Source organism: Perca flavescens, chromosome 18, assembly GCF_004354835.1.
Source record: "Perca flavescens isolate YP-PL-M2 chromosome 18, PFLA_1.0, whole genome shotgun sequence".
Taxonomy (NCBI): domain Eukaryota; kingdom Metazoa; phylum Chordata; class Actinopteri; order Perciformes; family Percidae; genus Perca; species Perca flavescens.
In genome coordinates, this window is record NC_041348.1 from 25,340,896 (window position 1) to 25,360,699 (window position 19,804).

At 39.9% G+C, this 19,804-nt stretch overlaps 1 protein-coding gene across 1 annotated transcript; it reads left to right on the plus strand.

Annotated features, from left to right (window-relative positions):
- The first annotated feature begins 2,776 nt into the window (after positions 1-2,776).
- On the plus strand, positions 2,777-19,586 carry tmem214 (transmembrane protein 214). Its single transcript, XM_028605952.1, has 17 exons — positions 2,777-3,087; positions 8,713-8,906; positions 9,352-9,502; positions 10,873-11,007; positions 11,257-11,339; positions 11,474-11,579; positions 12,585-12,666; positions 12,933-13,034; positions 13,464-13,605; positions 14,113-14,204; positions 14,421-14,469; positions 15,070-15,177; positions 15,523-15,640; positions 15,732-15,828; positions 16,916-17,084; positions 17,759-17,910; positions 18,359-19,586. The coding sequence occupies exons 1-17, from the start codon at positions 2,922-2,924 to the stop codon at positions 18,483-18,485; spliced, it is 2,073 nt and encodes a 690-aa protein (XP_028461753.1). The 5' UTR covers positions 2,777-2,921; the 3' UTR covers positions 18,486-19,586.
- Positions 19,587-19,804: the final 218 nt, after the last annotated feature.

Genomic DNA, 19,804 nt, shown 5'->3' on the forward strand with positions numbered 1-19,804 from the left:
TCGCTCAAAGTTTGTTGCCATGGCAGCCATGTGATAAACTTACTGCAGTTAACTGCTGGAATGAAATAAAGCTCTGATGTTCAAGAAAAGTAACAAAACCTTTTTGTTGGCTGTGCTTTTTAACATGTTGGAGCTGTATTTATCGGGAGCAGTATTCAATAATTCCCGATGCAAATCACATCACAAACATATGCATATAGTGTAACCATAGCGATATTAAAGGTCCAATGTGTAGGAATTTCTCCCATCTAGCGTTGAGATCATATATCACAATCTACTCTCTCGCGCCACGCAGTTCAAAGTACAAAGTACGTATTACAGCTACGTGCACCTGTGAGTTTATTGTGTGACAGCGAAAACGCGAAAGGCGGAGCAGTATGTCCTGTATGTCCCTTACCGGCTAACTTATTTCAAGATGGAGCATGAATATTGAGCGTCTACCAAGGGGGTAAGCTTCGCTTCACAACTCAAACCTCCTATGGCGCCATTTTGATGCTACCAAACGATCACCCGACGTTAGCATCCCATTGACTGCCATTCATTTTGACGTCACTTTGACAGCAAATAACTTTACATCTGAAGCGTTTAAAGACTCTATTTGTCCGTTGTTTATTTCTAAAGAAACAACGTATAAAAGGCTCCATTACCTTGTACCTCACATTATGGCTCCGTAGCAGACGTTTTGGTAAAAATAGGCTAACGATTGTGTCATAACCAAGTGACTTACTGTGGCACAGTAGAAGAATTACCGTACAGTACAGGAGAAGCTCGCAGGCAGTTTGGACTTCCATTAGCTGTTTAAGTTTAATTACTAATGTTAACTAGCATTTTAGTGATCAATAATTAGCCTGTGCCTATGTTATCTCCTTACATATACCTACGCTCTCCGTCTCTGTAAGATTGGAAATGATTGAGATTTCTCTTGGCACAGCTACCAGAAGACTTACAACTTTCAGACTGCTTGCTCACGTCACATTTACGTCGTCTCTCTCAGTTGGAGGCTGCGCAATAAAGCTGGCCATCACCGGAAAAGTGCTTCTAATAGCCTTCACTGGTCTCCGTCCAGAGCAACAGGATCTGTTGGTCCATTATATATAATGTCTATGGCGTCTACCCCAGTTCATGCAAATGCAAATGTAACATTTCAAGCCAAAAGGAATACTTGGAATTGATGGTGGTGGTAAATATTCATGAAAAAGGACAAGTTTGTGAACGGGCAACACAGATTTTGATAATGAACAACTAAACACGTTACACGCTGGGCCTTTAAGTCTTGCCATTATGTTGCAGAGAAATGATTTGTACTTGAAAACATATTTTGGGACCAAGAGAGAGATGTATTGCTTAGGAAACGAGTACAATTGACTTGTAAAAGATGAACATATTGACCCAGTAGGACGCTCACTGTGGTCAGTGGTTAAGCCTCCACTCATATTCAATTGAGGCCTTGAAAGAGATCCAGGAGGTTTGTGCCAAACACTAAGTGCCTCTTTTGAGAGACACTGAAGCCAAAATCCCCGTCTGTTCCACAGACGGCAGCCTGACAGAAAACTGCAGACGGCCCGATAGTTTAACTAGACCTGGCACTCATCAAAGACAGAGCCAACCGCAGAGAGCTGACAGGGATGATTTCTAGTGAAGTTCAAAACTCCCAATGGAAACTACAACCTGCTCTCTATCATTATCTTATTGCTACAGTTTGTGATATCATGTTCACATCTCAGATCCGATTTATATCAGGAATAGACTTTACAGGTCTTTTACATTTCTGTCCAAAGAGTTTCCTTGTTTTGCTGATTGTTGCTAAAATGTTATTTTCAGGACAGCTTTGGGTTCATAAAAAGTCATGTAGCCTACCTTGGGCTTGGTCAGGGCTAATTGTATTAATTAATGTCCAAATGTTAGCCCTTTCTTGAACTTTTTCGCCATCATTTAAAACAAAAACAAACTCCTGACTTTTTGTTGACTCAGTCTCAATTTGAAATGATAAAAATAGACATTTACGGTGGACACATCTACACACTCCAGTTTTATTATAGCCTAGTTAACACTGTTTTAGTATACCAATATCAGCATGGACATACTGATGGCAGCAGGACGTTTTTTTTTTAATGCCAAACAATTATTCATAAACATCGTTGGTAATCAATAGGCGAATTACCAATCATTTCAGCTATACGCAGTGGTTGAAGAGGTCCTTGACAAAAAGAGACGTGGCATGCGGACTGTTGTGCTGCATTCTAGTGGTGCCGGAATAATCGGAAAATTACTTTTCGACTGGGAAAATTCACCTAAGTGCCCCTTGGTCATGGATGTATTAGCCTATCAGATGGAATGCCCCTTCAACTGGAAAAGTCGGCCAAAGGTTTTCTACACGAATTGCCGAATCGGCATCATATTGTGTAAATGTTGGGTTAATGATAAGAGCGTTTTATTAATGAACGTATTTCATGTCAGTTTTCTTCCCATATGTAATTTGTAATATAGTATTATATGATAACCGTTAGATGCTGTCGCTGTCCACATAGTGACTTAGATTAGTTAGAAAAGTTATGTAATTGTAACACTGATAACAAGTCAGGTAAAGCACTATTTTAGTGTTTTGGGGAATATAGCTACTGGTGTAGCATCAGGTCTGGGACACAATCACTAATATAACACTTCAAACAGGAAATAACTACTGAAAACAGCCATTGTTTGAACGCTCTGAGCAATAACATACAACATATCTTCTTTATAGCGTCCACGTTTCAGTCAGTCAGTTCAACGACTTCCCAACTCAGGAGATTGGACTATCCGAGGAGCACTTGAATGCAGCATTAAATGATCTTTTGAGTTGAGTCGTCCTGTTTCATTCAGCAGGGAAGAAGGAGGAAGTCACGGTACCCCCGACCTAATAAGACCCCATCTGAAACAGAAACATGGCTTCAAATAATGGCTCAGTCGGCAAATGGGAGGTAGTGAAGAAAGGGAAGAAAAATAACAGCGCAGGAGGAGGCAAGAACCCGAATGACAAGAAACCCGGCGGCGGCGGCGGCGGCGTCGGGGGAAGGAAAGCCCTGGGCGAGTCTAACCAGCCATCCAGACGTAAGTGAACACGGCCCTGCTAGCTGCTCCGTCACACATTTACCTCACTGCAAAAGTGAAAATATAAAAGATAAAGGATGGAGATACATGTGCGGGTTGTTCTGACGAGCTAAATTATCTCTTTTAATAGTAACTTTTCGGTATCTTAACGTCAATGGCTCATATCTGCCATATGAAGCTAGCCACTGTAGCTACCATCGCATCGCGCAGTAACGATACTTCCTCAAGTAAAATATTTTTGTCCGTCTGATTTGGGGTTTTACCACCAGTTCATATGAGTTGCTCTACCCTGCTGACAACATTGACGTCAAAATGAAAGCTAAGTGCCCTTTCAGGAGTTTACTCCTGCTACATATGTAGCTAACGTCCTAGAAGGAATCGCTAGCTTGTGCAGTTAGCTTGATGCTAGCATCCTCTCCAGCAATGTGTCAACAAAGGCAACGTCATCACTAAGGAGCTGCATTTCTGAAGCTTTTCTTAGCAGCTGTGTGACTTTTTTTGTTGTTGCTTTTCTGCTGCTGCTGTAACACCTTTTTTTAAATGCATCGCCATTATGTTGTCGTAACGTTGTAGTTCAACTGTAAAACGTTTAGCTAATGAATTGTGATAAATCTAACACTGTGCTGAGTGATCAATTATCACTGTGGTGACAAAAAATCTGCCCAGTCCTGTGACAGTGACCGGTCTAGAGCAGGGACTGGAACTAGGGCTGCACAGTTAATCGCAATATGGACTCGTGCAATAACCAAATCGCAAGGAGGCCCAATATTTGTAATTTGCAAAATATGTGTCAAACCATTCTGAATTAAGTATTGTGGTGCTGCAGAGATGTCCCAGCCTACAAATCCTATCCTACAGACTAAAGAAAAAAATCTTAGTTTGGTACAGATCCTCGCAAAAAACACTATAATCATTTTAATTTCTTTCAATGTTAATAGTTTTCAATGAAAATGTGAATAATGATCCAAAAAAGATCATTCCCTCCAATATTGTGAATCATATCGCAATCGCAATATCAGTCAAAAATAATCGCAATTAGATATTTCCCTTGTATCGTGCAGCCCTATGGAAGACACACAGGCTGGTCAACCAACAGGGTACAGTGGGCAACTGACATGGAGTCCCATAGTCCAGGGGCCTCGAAAGCCCCAGGCGTACTCTGTGTAAATCAGTTTTGAGCCAATTGACCACTACAAACAAGGCACAGTATCAGCTGATGATAGGCTGATCATCATCTGAAAGGTCTGTCATGGATTATTAACTGAAGCACTGTCTTGAAGAGTGAAGCCTGTGTTAAAAATCTACTCTCACTTCATATCAGTGTTTTGCTCAGGTGTTGCAAATTCCTGAATTAATTTGTGTTTAACCCTTGTGTTGACTTCGGGTCAAATTGACCCGTTTTCAATTTTTGTTTTATATCATAAAATATGGGATGTAGAAATAAGCGCTGAAAATGTGTAGAATACACATTTTACAATTTAAAACATTGGAAAAAGCAAAAACAAACTGGAAAAAAATGTGTCAAAAACGTTTTCAAGGTTGACGGGAAGACAACCCAAGGGTTAAACTGGGGCCAGGTAGAGTTTTTGTATACAAAAAAAAGTGCAACCTGCTCAGAAAGTGTGAATAACTAATCAACAAATGTTTACCCCAGCAGTAAACAAACAAGGAATTTGACTCATTTTAATCTTTGCTCTCAAAGTACAACACTCACTTAACATATAAAAAATTAAAAACAGGAAAAATACTGTTAAGTATGCAGTATGACAATACAATAGACTTTACAAATTTACAAAAAATATACAATAACAATTTGAAGAGAGGGAAGGAATAGTGGAATATGAGTATAGTCTGAGATTTAAAGAGTGCAAGGCAGTTCAGTGCAATGATAATATATTAATATCAATATTGTAATGTAAGATTGAAATATACATGAGGTAGATGAGCAGGACAGTGTTTATTGACTTTGTTCAGTGTAAGGGTGGGGGCTATTTCCCATTAGCGTTCAGCAGAGTGACTGTCTTTGAGCAGGTTAATATTCTGCCCATTGGAAATGTCACAGTAACCTCATTAACTCTGGCAGTTTACTATGTGGTGATTTCTTTTTGGGCCAACTTAGTAGAACATAATGGCTTGTTTGTTTTTATATTCAGCATACTTTACTTTCAATAAACCTGGCAACAACTACCGCACCCTCTGCCACTACTCTTTGTTTATGCACCAGTTCTGATCATCGACTCAGCTGGTCCAAAGTCTGTCTGACCTGTGACGGTGTAAGCGTGGAGGTGGTGTAAAGGTTTTGTCTAAAAGAAATACACTTCTATTTCTGGTGTATAAACTCTCTAACCACCATAGTATTTATGTGAAGTATTTAATTTAAATCGCTTTTGACATAGTGTAATCAACGTCAAACTTTACTCTTGTGCTCTCGATTTAACAGACTCTACAAATAAGTAGATCAATACTGAACTCTTGGAGAAGATCAATGATATAATCAAAGGGCATTTTGCTGAATCTCATTTAATTCTCTTAAAGGTTACAAACACTTGAATCATGAGACTGTTACTGTTGAGTTTGTGGTTTTGGCACAAAACGTTCAGCTCAAGGCTTTGTATCTGTTAAAGCAGGCTCCCAAGTCTTTAGTGGGTGGTGTCTTCACAAGAAAATTAAAAGGGTTACAAATAAAATGCCTGATTTGACTTGAAATAAGTTAGACACTTTGTCATTGAGCCAAGATATTTCTTCTCAAATCTCTTTATGTGAGATTGCATGTTACATACCGATACATACCTTTACCTTGAGGTGGTCATATTTAAGACAGCTGATATGATGCCTATATTGGAATTGTTTCACATTACATGTCTGGACATGTTATAGGGTATCTGACGAGAGCTCTTCTTTCAACAGAAGTGATTATGTCAAGTCCAACATGTTTTTTATGTCATTTACATGCCACATACTTTGAGGGTACCTTAATTTTAGACGGGTAAAAAAACAAAACAATGTATGTATCATCCCAGCTGTTACCAGAGATGTGCTCGTACTTTTCTTGGAAATAAGTCATTTAGCATGAAAAAAGCATAAAACATGACTAATCGACTAAAGAAATCTAAGTTGACTAAGACCAAAACAACTGATTAGTCGACTAAGAGCGAGAGGCCCTACTCCTTACAGTAAATACCAGCATAGTCTTTTACAACACAATTGATGTTTGTCCTAAAAATAATGCCAGACAAAAGTGTGCACTGTTATGACCGTATACAAGGAGAATGAGATGTGATCAGATAAGCATGTCGTGCCTTGTCTGTTCTGTGTCGTTGAATTAGTGTCTGAAAGGGGTTAGCTCTGTATCTGTATGTGAAGTATCCCGTCAGCTATTCTTCTGCTGGTGTGAGTATCCATTCCCAGTCCACCCACCCTGTAAGAGGCCCATGTTGGGTACATCAACTCAGATTACACCTCACCAGACCACCAAGACCCTCTGAGTCCGACACCAGGGCTGTACCAAAATCACCCCGATTCACTGATTCTCTACTCACTACGTAGTCGACCTGAACGGTTTCCTGATCCAGTAAAGGTCTACACATCAACATGATAACTTCATTTCAGAAGGTGTTCAGCAGACTAGAGGAAAAACACTTGCAACACTGGAAACATTTTTTGTACAATGTTCGGACATATAGTAGTACTAAGACTGTGCAGGTTTTCGTTCCAACTTACACTTTGTGACGTAAGTAGTTACTAGGAACAGGGACACATTAATTCATATTCATTTAGTGTAACGTCTGCATGCCAGAAGCTACCAATACAGTAACAAAGTGTACATGTTTCTCCTCAATGAGTAATAAACATTTATTTCACTTTTAATCAGAATAAGAGCCGCAACAGTATAAAGATGCAACATAAATCAATCAGAATAATTGGGCCAAGTTTGGAAAGTGTCCATTCTGTAGGTGCACATTGGTCTGTTTAATTACTCCTCCATATTGCTTTCTATTTTTTTTATGTATTCTCTTTTGCATGTGTACCTTCTTTACCTAAGTCCCATCATGTTCCCCTCTGAGAAGACACTCCTGTCTTTGTCTTGTAGTGTTTGACATTTACAAGGACTGGTGGCAAATCTCCAAGTGGTGTGTTGGAGTGATGTGGTTCTTCTTTAATTTAGTGACGTTGACTAGATTTCTTTGAAACTCCGTTGATGCATCGATGCCACTGCAGGAGTAGTAGTTTCGATTTCTCTTAATAGAAAGTACCGTTGTGAACAAATGATGGTGCCAAGTGCTTGTTGTTGCCCTGTTACGGTACGTAGCAGATGTCTTTTCATGTCAATGACCAACTTCCTGACCCGTATCAGGATATTAGTTTAGTATTAATAGACATGAAACACCTGGTCAGATTACCTCATTCGTCAGTCTTTCAGTACTTTCCTCACTGTTGGGCTCTGGTAATGCTTACTAAGCTTAGACATTCACAGAGATGACAACTGGCTTCAGTGTTCACTTCAGGGAAGTGAAGAATAATCCTGACTGACCAACATTTGAATAGGGAATTGAACTCCAGTATGTGATGAAACCGGTCCTGTCTTTGCGTCACAGTCCTATGTTGTGCCGACACACACACACGCAGACCAGAATAGATTTAGGTTTGTCAGCAACGTGTACATCTGACTGATCAGTGAACAACTGGTGACCTCTGTCAAGACCAACTCCAGTTTGTGGCTGGGTTTGACTGGGATTCTTGTGTGCAGTCATGTGAAGTTAAATTCTGTTAAGTGTCTTTGCTGCATACATTTGGATTAATAATAATTTTATGTATATAGCACTTTTCAAGCATTAAGCAAAATGTGCTTTCCAGATTAAAAGATTTACCCCTGCCCTGACATACAAAACAAACAAGCAGCACTTCATAAAACAGTGAAAGATATAATGTATGGAAATGCATCTAAAACCACTAAAATTATATACAAATCAAGCATAATTTGAATACGTACGTAGCCTCATAGAGCATATTGATCTGTTTTGGTGAGTCTTATTTTGAGAATATCCTTCTGAAAAGCCCAAAACAAACAATAAAATGAGCCTACAACCCTTATGTATCTTATTCCTCTGTGCCAGTATTCCTCCATTGTTGTCCAAAAACACAATAATAAGCTATAATGTTCCACTTGGTGACATGTTCATTCATTACAATGAAAATTGGCACTGTAGTTTATTTTGAGTCCTCCCACATACACCGTCCTACTGTCGGAAATACTCTCTGTAGCACAAAATGTGTATTATTCCACGACTGAAAATAGTGCCCAACAAATGCACTCCTGTGTTTGAATAACGCACCGGCACCGCCCCCGGCTGGTGCCGCCGCTCTCGTCCATAACAGCCTATTATGCAAGTCATAGAGGGAGGGAGGGAGGAAGCACTGAATGTGAGGGGAGTCAGCAAGCGGGGAGGGGAATGCCATGGTTTCATGGATTAACTTCTTGAGGACACAGGGTGGATATAAGAAAGTGTTTTAGAAGAACATGAAAATAGGCTGTGTTTAAAAAAAAAAAAAAAAAAAAAAGTAAGTTCAGCCGCTCGTCTCTGCACGGAGGCGTGTCCTGACCACAGCTGCCTTGTTTCCTTTCAGCACCCCTGAAGATGTCAGAAACGCTGTTTGACGGCTTTGAGAAGATGGGAAAGAAACAGAACAAGGAGCAGGTTCCACCACCAGCCGAGCCCGAAAATAAAAAGACCTCATCAAGTAAAGCGTCTAAGAAATCACAATCCAGCAGTCCAGTAACCCCCGCAACTCGCAAGACCCTCGAGGAAGCCTTCAAAACAGTGAGTAATGCACATGCCTGTCGGTTTTCTCTTATCTTATCAGGCCTTTTTTTTTTTTTTTTTTTTTTTTTTTTTTAAACTGCCTGGTTGTTAATGTGAAGAGAAACAATTATTGGTCTATTTTGAAGATTTGGTGTGCATTTTGCCCTAAAACACATTTTTTGTTGCTAAAGGTTTAGATTAACACTGATAATGTACCATATGCAATAGTGGAATGCGAATTTGGGCTGATCTTTGCAAGGGACTGGAAAGAAAAATAAAAGTAATCTGCTTTGCAAAACCTCTAAAAGCTACAAATATCTTCATACAAATGCAGAAACAATGCTCCATTGTAGCATTTTGCAAGCAAACTATCACATGCTGCAACACAGTCTTGTTTTTGCATAATGGACGTGTTGTTTCTAAGTGTACAGCCTTAAAGTTTTCTCTGTCTTGTTCCCTTTAGTTGGATGTTGGGGACCTGAAGCAGCAGTTGGCTCGCAGTCAGACCTTGTTTCCAGAAAACCCATCAGTGTGGGTCAAAGACCTGGCTGGATACCTCAACCTCAATCTGGCTGCGCCTGAGCCTGAGCCCACACTCAGCTGCTATGCTCACGGTTGGTCAAAGTCTGACTTAATTTTATCTTTAAGCAAGAGTAAGAAGAAAATATTGTCCACATTCAATATACTGTAGCCCTGATTTCTACTGTATTTGTACGAAGTAAACGAACTGTCGCACAGTAGAGGAATTACCGTATAGTAAGGGAGAAGTTCACAGGCAGTTTCGACTTACATTAGCTGTTTAAGTTTAATTACTAATGTTAACTAGCATTTTAGTTAGCAATAATTAGCCTGTGCCCATGTTATCTCCTAACATAGATAAGTAAACAAACTGTCTGGTATGAATAGTTTCTGCAGGAAAATTACACGATATGAACACTTATTTTACAGGGTGTCTGTGGGGTTTTAAAAAGCATTAAAAGGTAGTAAATCAAATTTGTAAAAATTAAGGCCATTAAAAGGTATTAATTGCCATTTTCCAAGGTATTAATTTTGTATTTAATAAAATTTTGTCCATTTGTTTTATTATGTCTATTTAAGTTGATCTTGTAAAGTTCGTGTGATATTATATCCTATCCCGCATTGGGTGATAGCCTATGATCCTGAAGTCGACATCAAACATTTCGCGGGAATGTGGATGAAACATTTTGCGCGCTGAACTGGATGACGTCAAGCTCCTTACCAGCTCTGACAGCTCGGCTACCTAGACAAACATGGGCAAATGCAAATTTTCCGATAAATGGCTAGAGGACCCGGCGTTTATAGACTGGCTCAGGCCTGTAGAGAGGAAAGATCGGCAGGCTTACTGTTCGGTTTGTAAAAAAAATAAAAAAAAACATCAGTATAACTTGGATGGGGGTTAACGCTCTTCGGATGCAATGTACCAGCCATAAATCTGGAATACGCGGAGTACAGTTATCAATCTCCAGTTTCTGTGCTGCTGCTACCGTTAGGCCTACGCCCCCGCAAACCAGTGGCACCATCCAAACCAACGTTTTATATAAATCTCAAACTCCGTTTAATGGTTAGAAACGTGTTGCCGTATAAACATGCAACTCACTGGCGTGTTGGTTTTAAAAAATATTGAGAAGGTATTAAAAGGTATTGAATTTAACTCCAGGATTTCTGTATATACCCTGTTTTATGTCCTATAAAATCTCAGACTATACTGACTGATATTGCACCGTTCCTTCCCTCTCTTTTGTATATTTTTTGTAAAATTGTAAATTCTACATTGTTGTTTTACTGTACACTTAACAGTATTTTTATATTTCTTACTGTCATTTCTGTTTATATTATTTATATGTTAAGTGAGTGTTGTACTTTGAGAGCAAAGATTAAACAGAGTCAAATTCCTTGTTTGTTTATGCAAACCTGGCCAATAAGCTGATTCTGATGTCCACTTTCTCTGTGTTTTTGTCCCCAGACTACCCATACTGCCTTTCAGGAAAAGAGCTGAAGGGTGTGATCAAAGGCCTGATCGGACGCTGCAGTGACATTGTGCCAGATTTCTTCGACCACTGTGTTTATACCATGCTCAGGGAGATGGACAGGCAGTCAGGTAGGCGTAAGAGCTTACATGTTTGCGCTGTGGACTGAGACATTAGTGATGCAGTAATGAGAGTTTAAATTATTGTCGTGCCACATCATCTCTCCTCTCGGCTGTCACCAGTGTTTACCTTTTACTTTGTGAAATTTACAATTAACTCACCAGGAACATTGTAATGACATGGTCATAGCATCTTAGACCCCAAGGCTACCAGGTTAAAGGTAAAGAAGAGACAAAAACAGCTTTTCTCTCTGTTTCCAGGAGAACCTCTGCATGGCTACAGACTTTGCATCCAGGCAATCCTACAGGACAAACCCAGGATAGCGAGCCAAAACCTGCCTGAGGTAAGTGAGTGTGTGTGTGTGTCTCCTCGAGTCCTTCAGATTACCACTTCACTGGCCTTGTCTGCTCCGTCCAACATATTTGCAGTAACCTTGCAATAATATGTTGTAATACCCTCCCTTGTCCTCCTCTCTAGTATTTGGAATTGCTGCGATCGGTTCAGAATCGTCCAGTGAAGTGTTTGACCATCATGTGGGCTCTCGGCCAAGCTGGATTCTATGACCTCAGCCAGGGACTCCGAGGTAATAGACAGTCAAAAGCACACACCCACTTTAAATATGTAGACACAGTATTTTATCATCCTCTGCATGGTATTAGTCTCAGTCTCTGTGTCTCCCCTTTCCCCCACTTTCCCAACAACTTGTGCTGACATAAATCCTGGGTCAGGGGTTAATGAAGCAACAGTGCACATTAGAGCCGCAGCACATCCACTGACCACATTCTGTGAGCCCGAACACATGGTCACTTCAAAAACTCAGCTGCTGCTCTAGGTCTGCTGCCTGGTATTTGGTGAGGCTGCGAGTTGGGTGTTAGTATGTGGCCATGGGGAGGATCATTTCTCTTGGAGGCTTACATAACAACCTTAAATAATAGAAACAAGGTTATTGAATACCATTCGAATCACCCAAGGGAAGGAAAAGCGGCTAATTCGGAGCCGTTTACAAAGCTACAAATGCTAAATGGCCTGCGTGTTATCTTGATGTTGGGAAACTTAATAAGAACAGCTTCTACTAAATTTTAAGGGAAAACTCTAATCTTTTTAAAAGCAATCAAAAGTTTCCAGTCTGAGCCCAATACTTTTATAAGATTAGACTTGGCAAGATATTTACCTAATATGGAAATATTTCCAATGTGATATACAATGGAAGTGGGGACAAAATGATATCTCAAATGGTAACTAGTAAATGTCACGAAAACAAAATTACATTTGAGTGCATTTAACATTACAGACTTATACTATATAACAGTGAAGTATCTTTGGGATGATTTGTTTTCCTTTGATAATACACAGAATCAATGTTCGCAGAGCTCAACTTTAGTTTACCCATGTTGAATGAATGAATGAATGAATGCCTTTTATTGTTACTGAAATAATTAAGCATGCAAGAATAAAAGCCATGTTTTGCTGCTCCAGTTGCTTTGGGCGTTTTTGAAGTGAAAGCTGAAAAGGCTGTCTGTTGCCACATTTAATGCCAGAACTAAAAGTTCCTATGATGTGAATCTAGTTCTTTTTATTTGTGTTTCAGTGTGGCTGGGTATCATGCTTCCTGTGCTGGGAGTGAAGTCCTTGTCATCATATGCCATTGCATATCTGGAGAGACTTCTCCTGTAAGTCTTCTTGAGAAATATGTGGCTTATTTTAATATTTATTAGTCTTCTATAGGTAACGTAAAACACAAGCAATTCTTTTCTTTTGTGTGTCTTTTATGTGAAGTGCGGCTCCCAAATATCTTGCCTTTCTTTTGAATTGAATTTGTGATTAATTCACAGGTATACTTTATGAAGGCTCACTGTTTTTTAATGTTTGACTAAATGTTAATGATATCACTATAACACAAGTCTTAAATGTTTTCTTCATGTTCTTCTTTTGCCAGACTTCATGCGAACCTAACAAAGGGATTTGGCATCATGGGTCCTAAAGAGTTCTTTCCGTTACTGGATTTTGCCTTCATGCCCAAGAACGCCCTGTCATCAAGGTAAATGTAACCTAATGCACTGATTCCCAATCATGTCAAGTTTTCCTTAATCCCATGGGCACAGCGTGACTACACAGTGTAGGAAGAATTGGGTGTAGAGAATGGATTGTTGTGAATTTAGCCCGGATGTTTAACCCTAAATTATACCTAATCAAACAACCAACAAGACGTGACTTTGGGAAGAGAAGGACAGAAGGACTGCAATGGGTTTGAATATGCCCTGAACCCATTTAGGAAGATTATTGGGATTTCCCAATGGTTTTTTTTTTGTACAACATAGGAAACTGCTGACATCATTAACTAATTACCATTGGAAATGTTACAGTACATTTCTGTCACATTGATTGTTTTCATTAGTAGAAGCATACCTCCCAGTGACGGTTTGCTTTACAAAAAGTAATAAAGTAACACCTTTTTGTTTGTGTTCAGTCTGCAGGAGCAACTGAGGCGTCTGTACCCTCGACTGAAAGCCCTCGCATTTGGAGCCAAACCCGAGAGCACATTACATACATACCTGCCATCATTTCTGTCCAGAGCAACACCACACTGTCCAGATGACATGAAGAGAGAGGTAACACACACACACACACACACACACACACACACACACACACACACACACACACTTTAAACTTGTTTTCTACCTAATACTGCTGCTACAGGAGTCTGAGTGTAGTTTAGCTCAGTGCAGCAGCAAATCGATAAGTGATTTATCATACAGTTTGTGTGAGATAACCTATCGACAAATGGGCTAAGATCGAATAGAAAGTACTCTCAAAAACTTCAACAGAAAACATTTTATTTTCCCTCAGAATTAAAGAGCAATGACTTCTGTATTAGCCATTTTGCACTGCCGTTGGACAAATATAAACCAATTAAAGACCATTGTCTTCATCAACCGTTGTACCAGTAATTATGCAATGTAGCGACGAGACATATTTTAGAGAGATGACGTTGTCTTGATCTACTTCTTTATTAATAGTATTATAAAACATCATTGAGAGTTGGAAGAAGGCATTCTGGAGATTTACTGCTTTAAACAATGAGCCTTTCTTCCTCTCTGTTTTGTTTTTTGCAGCTTCTCAGCAGTATGACTGAGTGTTTGTGTGTAGATGTACAGAGTCTAGGAGTGTGGAGACAGCTCTATACCAAACACTTACCCCAGTCCAGGTGAGTTACATGATTTTTCCTTTTCTTTTTAAACTGTGAAAAGTAGAAAGCAAACGGACAACTGGAGATGCTCTGTGGCAAAAACATAAGTTACAATTATATTTTTCACAGAAATTAAATGCAATTGTGTATATAAAAAAGCATGTTTTCTGGATTTCAGCTATTTATATACTAATAGATAGAGCTGACCATTCCTCTCTCTCTCTTCCTTTTCAGTCTGCTGTTGAACCATTTATTAAAGTCCTGGAATATCCTGCCACCAAAGGTACGACCCCTGCTAGGGCCGTGCAATTAATCAAATTTTAATCGCGATTTAGATTTTGGCTTCTAACGATTACAATAAAAATGTAATCGAGAAACTATTATTTTGCACATTACATTTTGTACTCATGTTCTGAATGAAAAGAAGAAAAGTTCAACGGGAAAAGTATTGAGGGTAGTTTCACAGTTGATGGTGTTTTCACTGTTGATTTGTTTAACGGTTTCACCGTTTTTTAAAATAACAAAAGAATGCAACATCTTTCCAAAAGTCAATGAGTAATCGTGTTAAATAATCGTGATTCCACTATTGACCAAAATAATTGTGATTATGATTTTTCCCATAATGGCGCAGCCCTTACCCCTGCCACGAGGTCTGGTGGTTCATGAACCAAACTCCCCTCCCTGGAGATAGGTTTAATTTCATTAGAACATTAGGCCATGTTTACACTCAGAGAACAAAGCGCTTTATTAATAAAAAATAAACTGTGTGATGCAGCTGGCTCAGAGTTAAGAATAAATGGTAAACCGTGTTTCTTATAGAAAAGTGTAATCTCTCCTTCATGGCATCTTGGATCATGTGTTTGACTTTATTTTCCATCTTTAGCTTCGGAAGAACCTTGAAGAAACAATCCAGTCTTTCAGAGTGACCAACGAAGAGATGAAAGATGTCATCGAATCTCAGGAGCTTCAGGACTGCAATAACCTGTGCCAGGTGAGACAAACGGTCACTGTACAAGCTGAATTAAGCCAGAGTGGAATGTATGAGTGTACCTAACACAGAGGCAGTCAAACACAAAAACAGAATTTTAATGCAGACTTTCAGTGTTTCTTGGTTGTCTCTCCTCAGCCACTTGAGCACTCTGAAGTGGGAAGAAGACAACTGTGCTCAAATATGGCTAATGTTAATAGATGATAACAGTTATGCTACATTACTGTATATTTTTGGCAAAACAGGAAGCTACCCCTTCATTAAATAATCTGATTGCAGTGTGTGGGGACGAAGTTTGAATTTTGAGTCAGCAAAGTTTCCGCTCAGTATTTTGTCTTCTGTCTCCAGAATCTGCAGGTAAAGATGCGCGGTCACGGGTTCCCCTGGTCCAAACTGCTCATGGTTCTGCTCGTGTTTGCTGCAGGCTTCATCGCACATGACGTCAGATCTCACGGTTCCTTCAAAGGTCTGTCTGAGTCCCGTTAAACCTTTTGTCCATTGACATTTGTCCTTTTTTGTTTTTGAGGTCTTACAGTATGTGGGTGGGCTGTTTTCAGATTCCACCACAGCCATGTATCTGCGCAACTCGGGGGTCACAGCCGTATCTCAGCAGGCCTGGAGCAAAGTAAAGGTCTACTCTACTCAGGCCTTCAGGTACGACTTCACCCTCAAACATTCATGTTTAACTCCTAACATACAGTGTAAGTGTATGGGAAGCAAGCCTTTGACTTACACACCATACAAACCATCCAAATTACCATCTGCCGTAGGCCAGATATTGATCTCAGGCTCTTGTTTAGACTTTTCCCCCGCTGATTTCTGTACAGTCTAGGTCAAACCAAAGTATAAAAATACTCTCAAGCACTCTTCGGATTCACTTCCTGTTAACGCTGCTGTATGTAAAGCAGTTTGTTCGTCGTCTGCTTAACTGTCTCGGTGTGAGGAGAAACATTTCCCCAGAGTACTGTTTTGAATCCCTGTAGTTTGGAACAGTAGACTACTTTGCATACCAAGCAATGGTTGACATCACATTTACATATTCAACAGGCATTCGCATGCAACTCTGTAAGGGCCTTTTTACAGTTGCCGCAGCCAGTGTGACATCAAAATAACGTAGATATCGCTGGCGAGCCAGGATTTTGAGTGCGCGACCAGAATCCGCGCACCGCTGTATTTTTTTTTTTTTTTTTTTTTTTTTTCAGCGACTAAGTGGAAACAGGAGGCACGGATGAGTTCCAGGGTAATCAGATTCCAGGACTCAGAGTGACTGCAAGTCTGTCTTGTAAACTTACCGGGTTAAGATGAGTTCTTTTAACGGTGAATGAAACGCTTGATCCAACAAAGTAGGTCATCGAGTCAAATCGAAACATTGACGTCAGTGCTGCTGCCAGTTCTGCCGTTGTTTACCTTTTTTTTTTTTCTTCTTCTTCTTCTTCTAGTCCGTGGAAATAGCAAAGTCGGTAGCCTTTCCTCATTAGCGCCACCTCTGTTCCGGAGGAGACTGCAACTAGTGTTGCGATCACCACGCGCGAGTATAAACAGTTACGGCGCTCCCGTGACGTCACATTGGCGCACGACAGGTCGGCTGCGGCGGGTATACCGGACGCTTTGGGTTTGGTTTTGGAGCTCTAAATAATTTTAACTTTGTGCATCTAGTGACATCTAGCCACTGCATGTTTAATTATTGTTCATTAAAATGAATCATTTAACTTCTTATTTTGTGTTTTTGTATCCTCTGTAGCTGGTTGGAGACAAATACTCCTTATTATTACTCTGAGTGTGCGCGGGTTTTGGGGCCACTAATGGATCAAGGTTTGGAAAAGACAAAAACAGCAGCCATCTTCATCTCTGAAAACACCACGCAGTTTATCCTCTGGGTCAAAGAAAAGACACCGCAGGCCATAGACTGGGTAAGGCTGTAAAACCATCACTCGCTGAAGTTTACATCATTTCCATTTACCTCCCACTTAAAGGTCCAGTGTGTAACGCGTTTAGTTGTTCATTATCAAAATCTGTGTTGCCTGTTCACAAACTTGTCCTTTTTCATGAATATTTGCCTCCACCATCAATTCCAAGTCTTCCTTTTGGCTTGAAATTTTATTTGCATGAACTGGGGTAGATGCTCCATATTCATGCTCTATCTTGAAATACGTTAGCTGGTAAGGGACATACAGGACATACTGCGCCGCCATTTGCATTTTCGCTGTCACATGATAAACTCACAGGTACTGCTAATGGGTATCGTAGCTTCCCGGCCCCGGCTAGTTTGAAGAAGGAAACATGGAGGACCACACGTATTCAAAATCCAAATTTCAGGAACAGGAGTCTTCTTCTTCGCCCAGAAAAAGAAAACAGATATTGAAAAGAGCAAGAGAGCGGCCTTTTGAAGCATGAAGGCTACCGTAGCTGTAATACGTACTTTGAACTGCGTGGTGCGAGAGACTTGATTTGCGATATATGATCTCAACGCTAGATGGGAGAAATTCCTACACATTGGACCTTTTAAGTTAGTTTGAGACCAATTGAATGTTTGTTTTTTTATGTCATTGCCTAGTTCATCTTATCTTTGTGTATCTTTGCCCAGGTGAACACCAACACTCCTGACAGTGTGTTCCAAGTGTTGGCGTATTTAAAGGCGCTGCTCCTCTCCCTCCATCAGAACTACATCCTGCCAGCGCTGGCTTACATATCTCAACTGCTACAACGAGCGTGGACCCACATGCAGGACTCCTGCAAGTCAGTACTTTGAGGCATCCTTTTTTACTTTTCACATTTGTTTGTTTTTTTTTCTGAATGAGAGCTGGTTTTCACATTTACATCGGTCATTGAAAAGAGTGTCAGGAGCCGGTTGCTTTAGCTGTTCATAAATTCAAATTTAGCATAGTTAAAATGCAAGTGTATGTGTCATTAAATTAAAACTGGTTTCAACACATACTGTAAACTAGTTATAACTAGCTACGTTAGCTTGCTAATATTTGACTTGTTCAGACTGAAGAGGTAATGTGAAATATGTTTGAAACGAGGTAGTGGTTACTGAGAACATAACCTTTACACACAAAGTAATGGATTTATGAATAGCTGGTGCATCCCAGTCCTAGTATCCAAATCAAAAAGCTGCATTTTGTGTTTTTCTGTTTGTTTGTTTTTTAAACCAGTAAACTTGTTTTTCTTTTCTTACCTGCAGTGGTGAGGTGTCTGTGTCGTGTCTGCAGGGACACGCTCTGTCCTTCACCAACTCAACGTGGCAGCTGCTCCAACACACGACGTCGGCCATCAAGACGTGGGCTCAGGAGCTGCTGACACGAGCGTGATAACATCACAGATGCTGACTAATTTACACACTCGCAACGCACACAATATACACACATGAAGTTATTTACAGACCCCCACTGGCCCAATCTGAGGCTGCCTTTCAGTGCGTCGGCTTCCCTCTCAAGCCGTGATTGGACACTGTGGGGTCAGACAAACAAACTCTCACTCAAAATGACCCTTCTGGCTCTTATATTTCTTGTTTTGGCTCAATTTTTTTTAATCAGTTTGCTGTTGTACAATGTATTTTTCTTTCTTTTTTCTACCAATCTTTTTGTCACTGCTGGACGCAGAGGTTGTGTCTCTCTCTCTCTCCCTCCCTGAGTTTTCTACTGCAAGTTTCAGCTGTTGCTTTTAACCTTTTGGGTTAAACAGATTGTGTAATTTATAGAAAATGTAGGTTTGTAGATGATTTATAAACAATTTTTATTTAAAGATATATATATATATAAAAAAAAAAAAACAGTTGTATGAAAACTTAAAGGGCAGGGAAAAGACCAAAACAGAAACCTTGTTTATGTGTGTGTCGGGCTCGGTAAAGCAGCTCACAATGTAAAGCCTTCACTAGGAAAGATATTGTGGGCAAAGGGTCACATCTACAAGTGGATTGACTCCTTTAAAAAAAGAGTTGACAGCATTACAGAGTCTCACATCCATCTTAAAAGGTCCAGAAGGAGAAATCTACCGTCTTGTCCTTTCTGCACATCGCCTCATCTTGTCTTTGCTGCTTCGTCCTCTGTCTGCGGTCTCTCGTGCTTTTACATTTGCCATCAGTAGCTCCACATCTAATCTTAAAACAGCAGTCGTGTACTCTCACTTGAAGGCTGAAGATATTCTGTGTGTGTTTGTGTGTGTCTGCGTGTCTACATGGATCAACAAGCTTATTCTCAATAATGGGATCATGGTTAACCCCGTGCCAACGTCCTCCTGTATGCCAGAATTTGACTAAGAATAAACCCTCTCGTCTGGCCAAGGCAAACATTTCTGACCAGCTGGTTCACTAACCCTACATTGTAAACAATACTGTATGTTTGGATGGATACGGCAATGACTAATGTCTTAATTTGTAATGTAAATGATTTATAATAAAGACTTCAACCCCACTGGTTTGTTTATCTGTTTGTCTTAAGTAAAGTCTCTCATCCAGAGTAAAAATCAGAACATTCCATGAAGAAATCTGCAAACTCTGTCTGCTGATGAACAGATGTGGTAGGCTAGTAAAATAATAATAATAATAATAATAAAATTTTATTCTGCATATTTGTTTTCCATCATATAAATGGCAAGCAAGGCAGAATTATCAACTAGATAAAGAAGACCT

Excerpts from the sequence above, each read along its gene's own strand:
- tmem214 (XM_028605952.1), top strand. The coding sequence starts at position 2,922 with ATGGCTTCAAATAATGGCTCAGTCGGCAAATGGGAGGTAGTGAAGAAA. Across the intron at positions 11,340-11,473 it reads CGAGCCAAAACCTGCCTGAG|TATTTGGAATTGCTGCGATC; the intron begins GTAAGTGAGTGT and ends CCTCCTCTCTAG. Across the intron at positions 13,606-14,112 it reads CAGATGACATGAAGAGAGAG|CTTCTCAGCAGTATGACTGA; the intron begins GTAACACACACA and ends TGTTTTTTGCAG.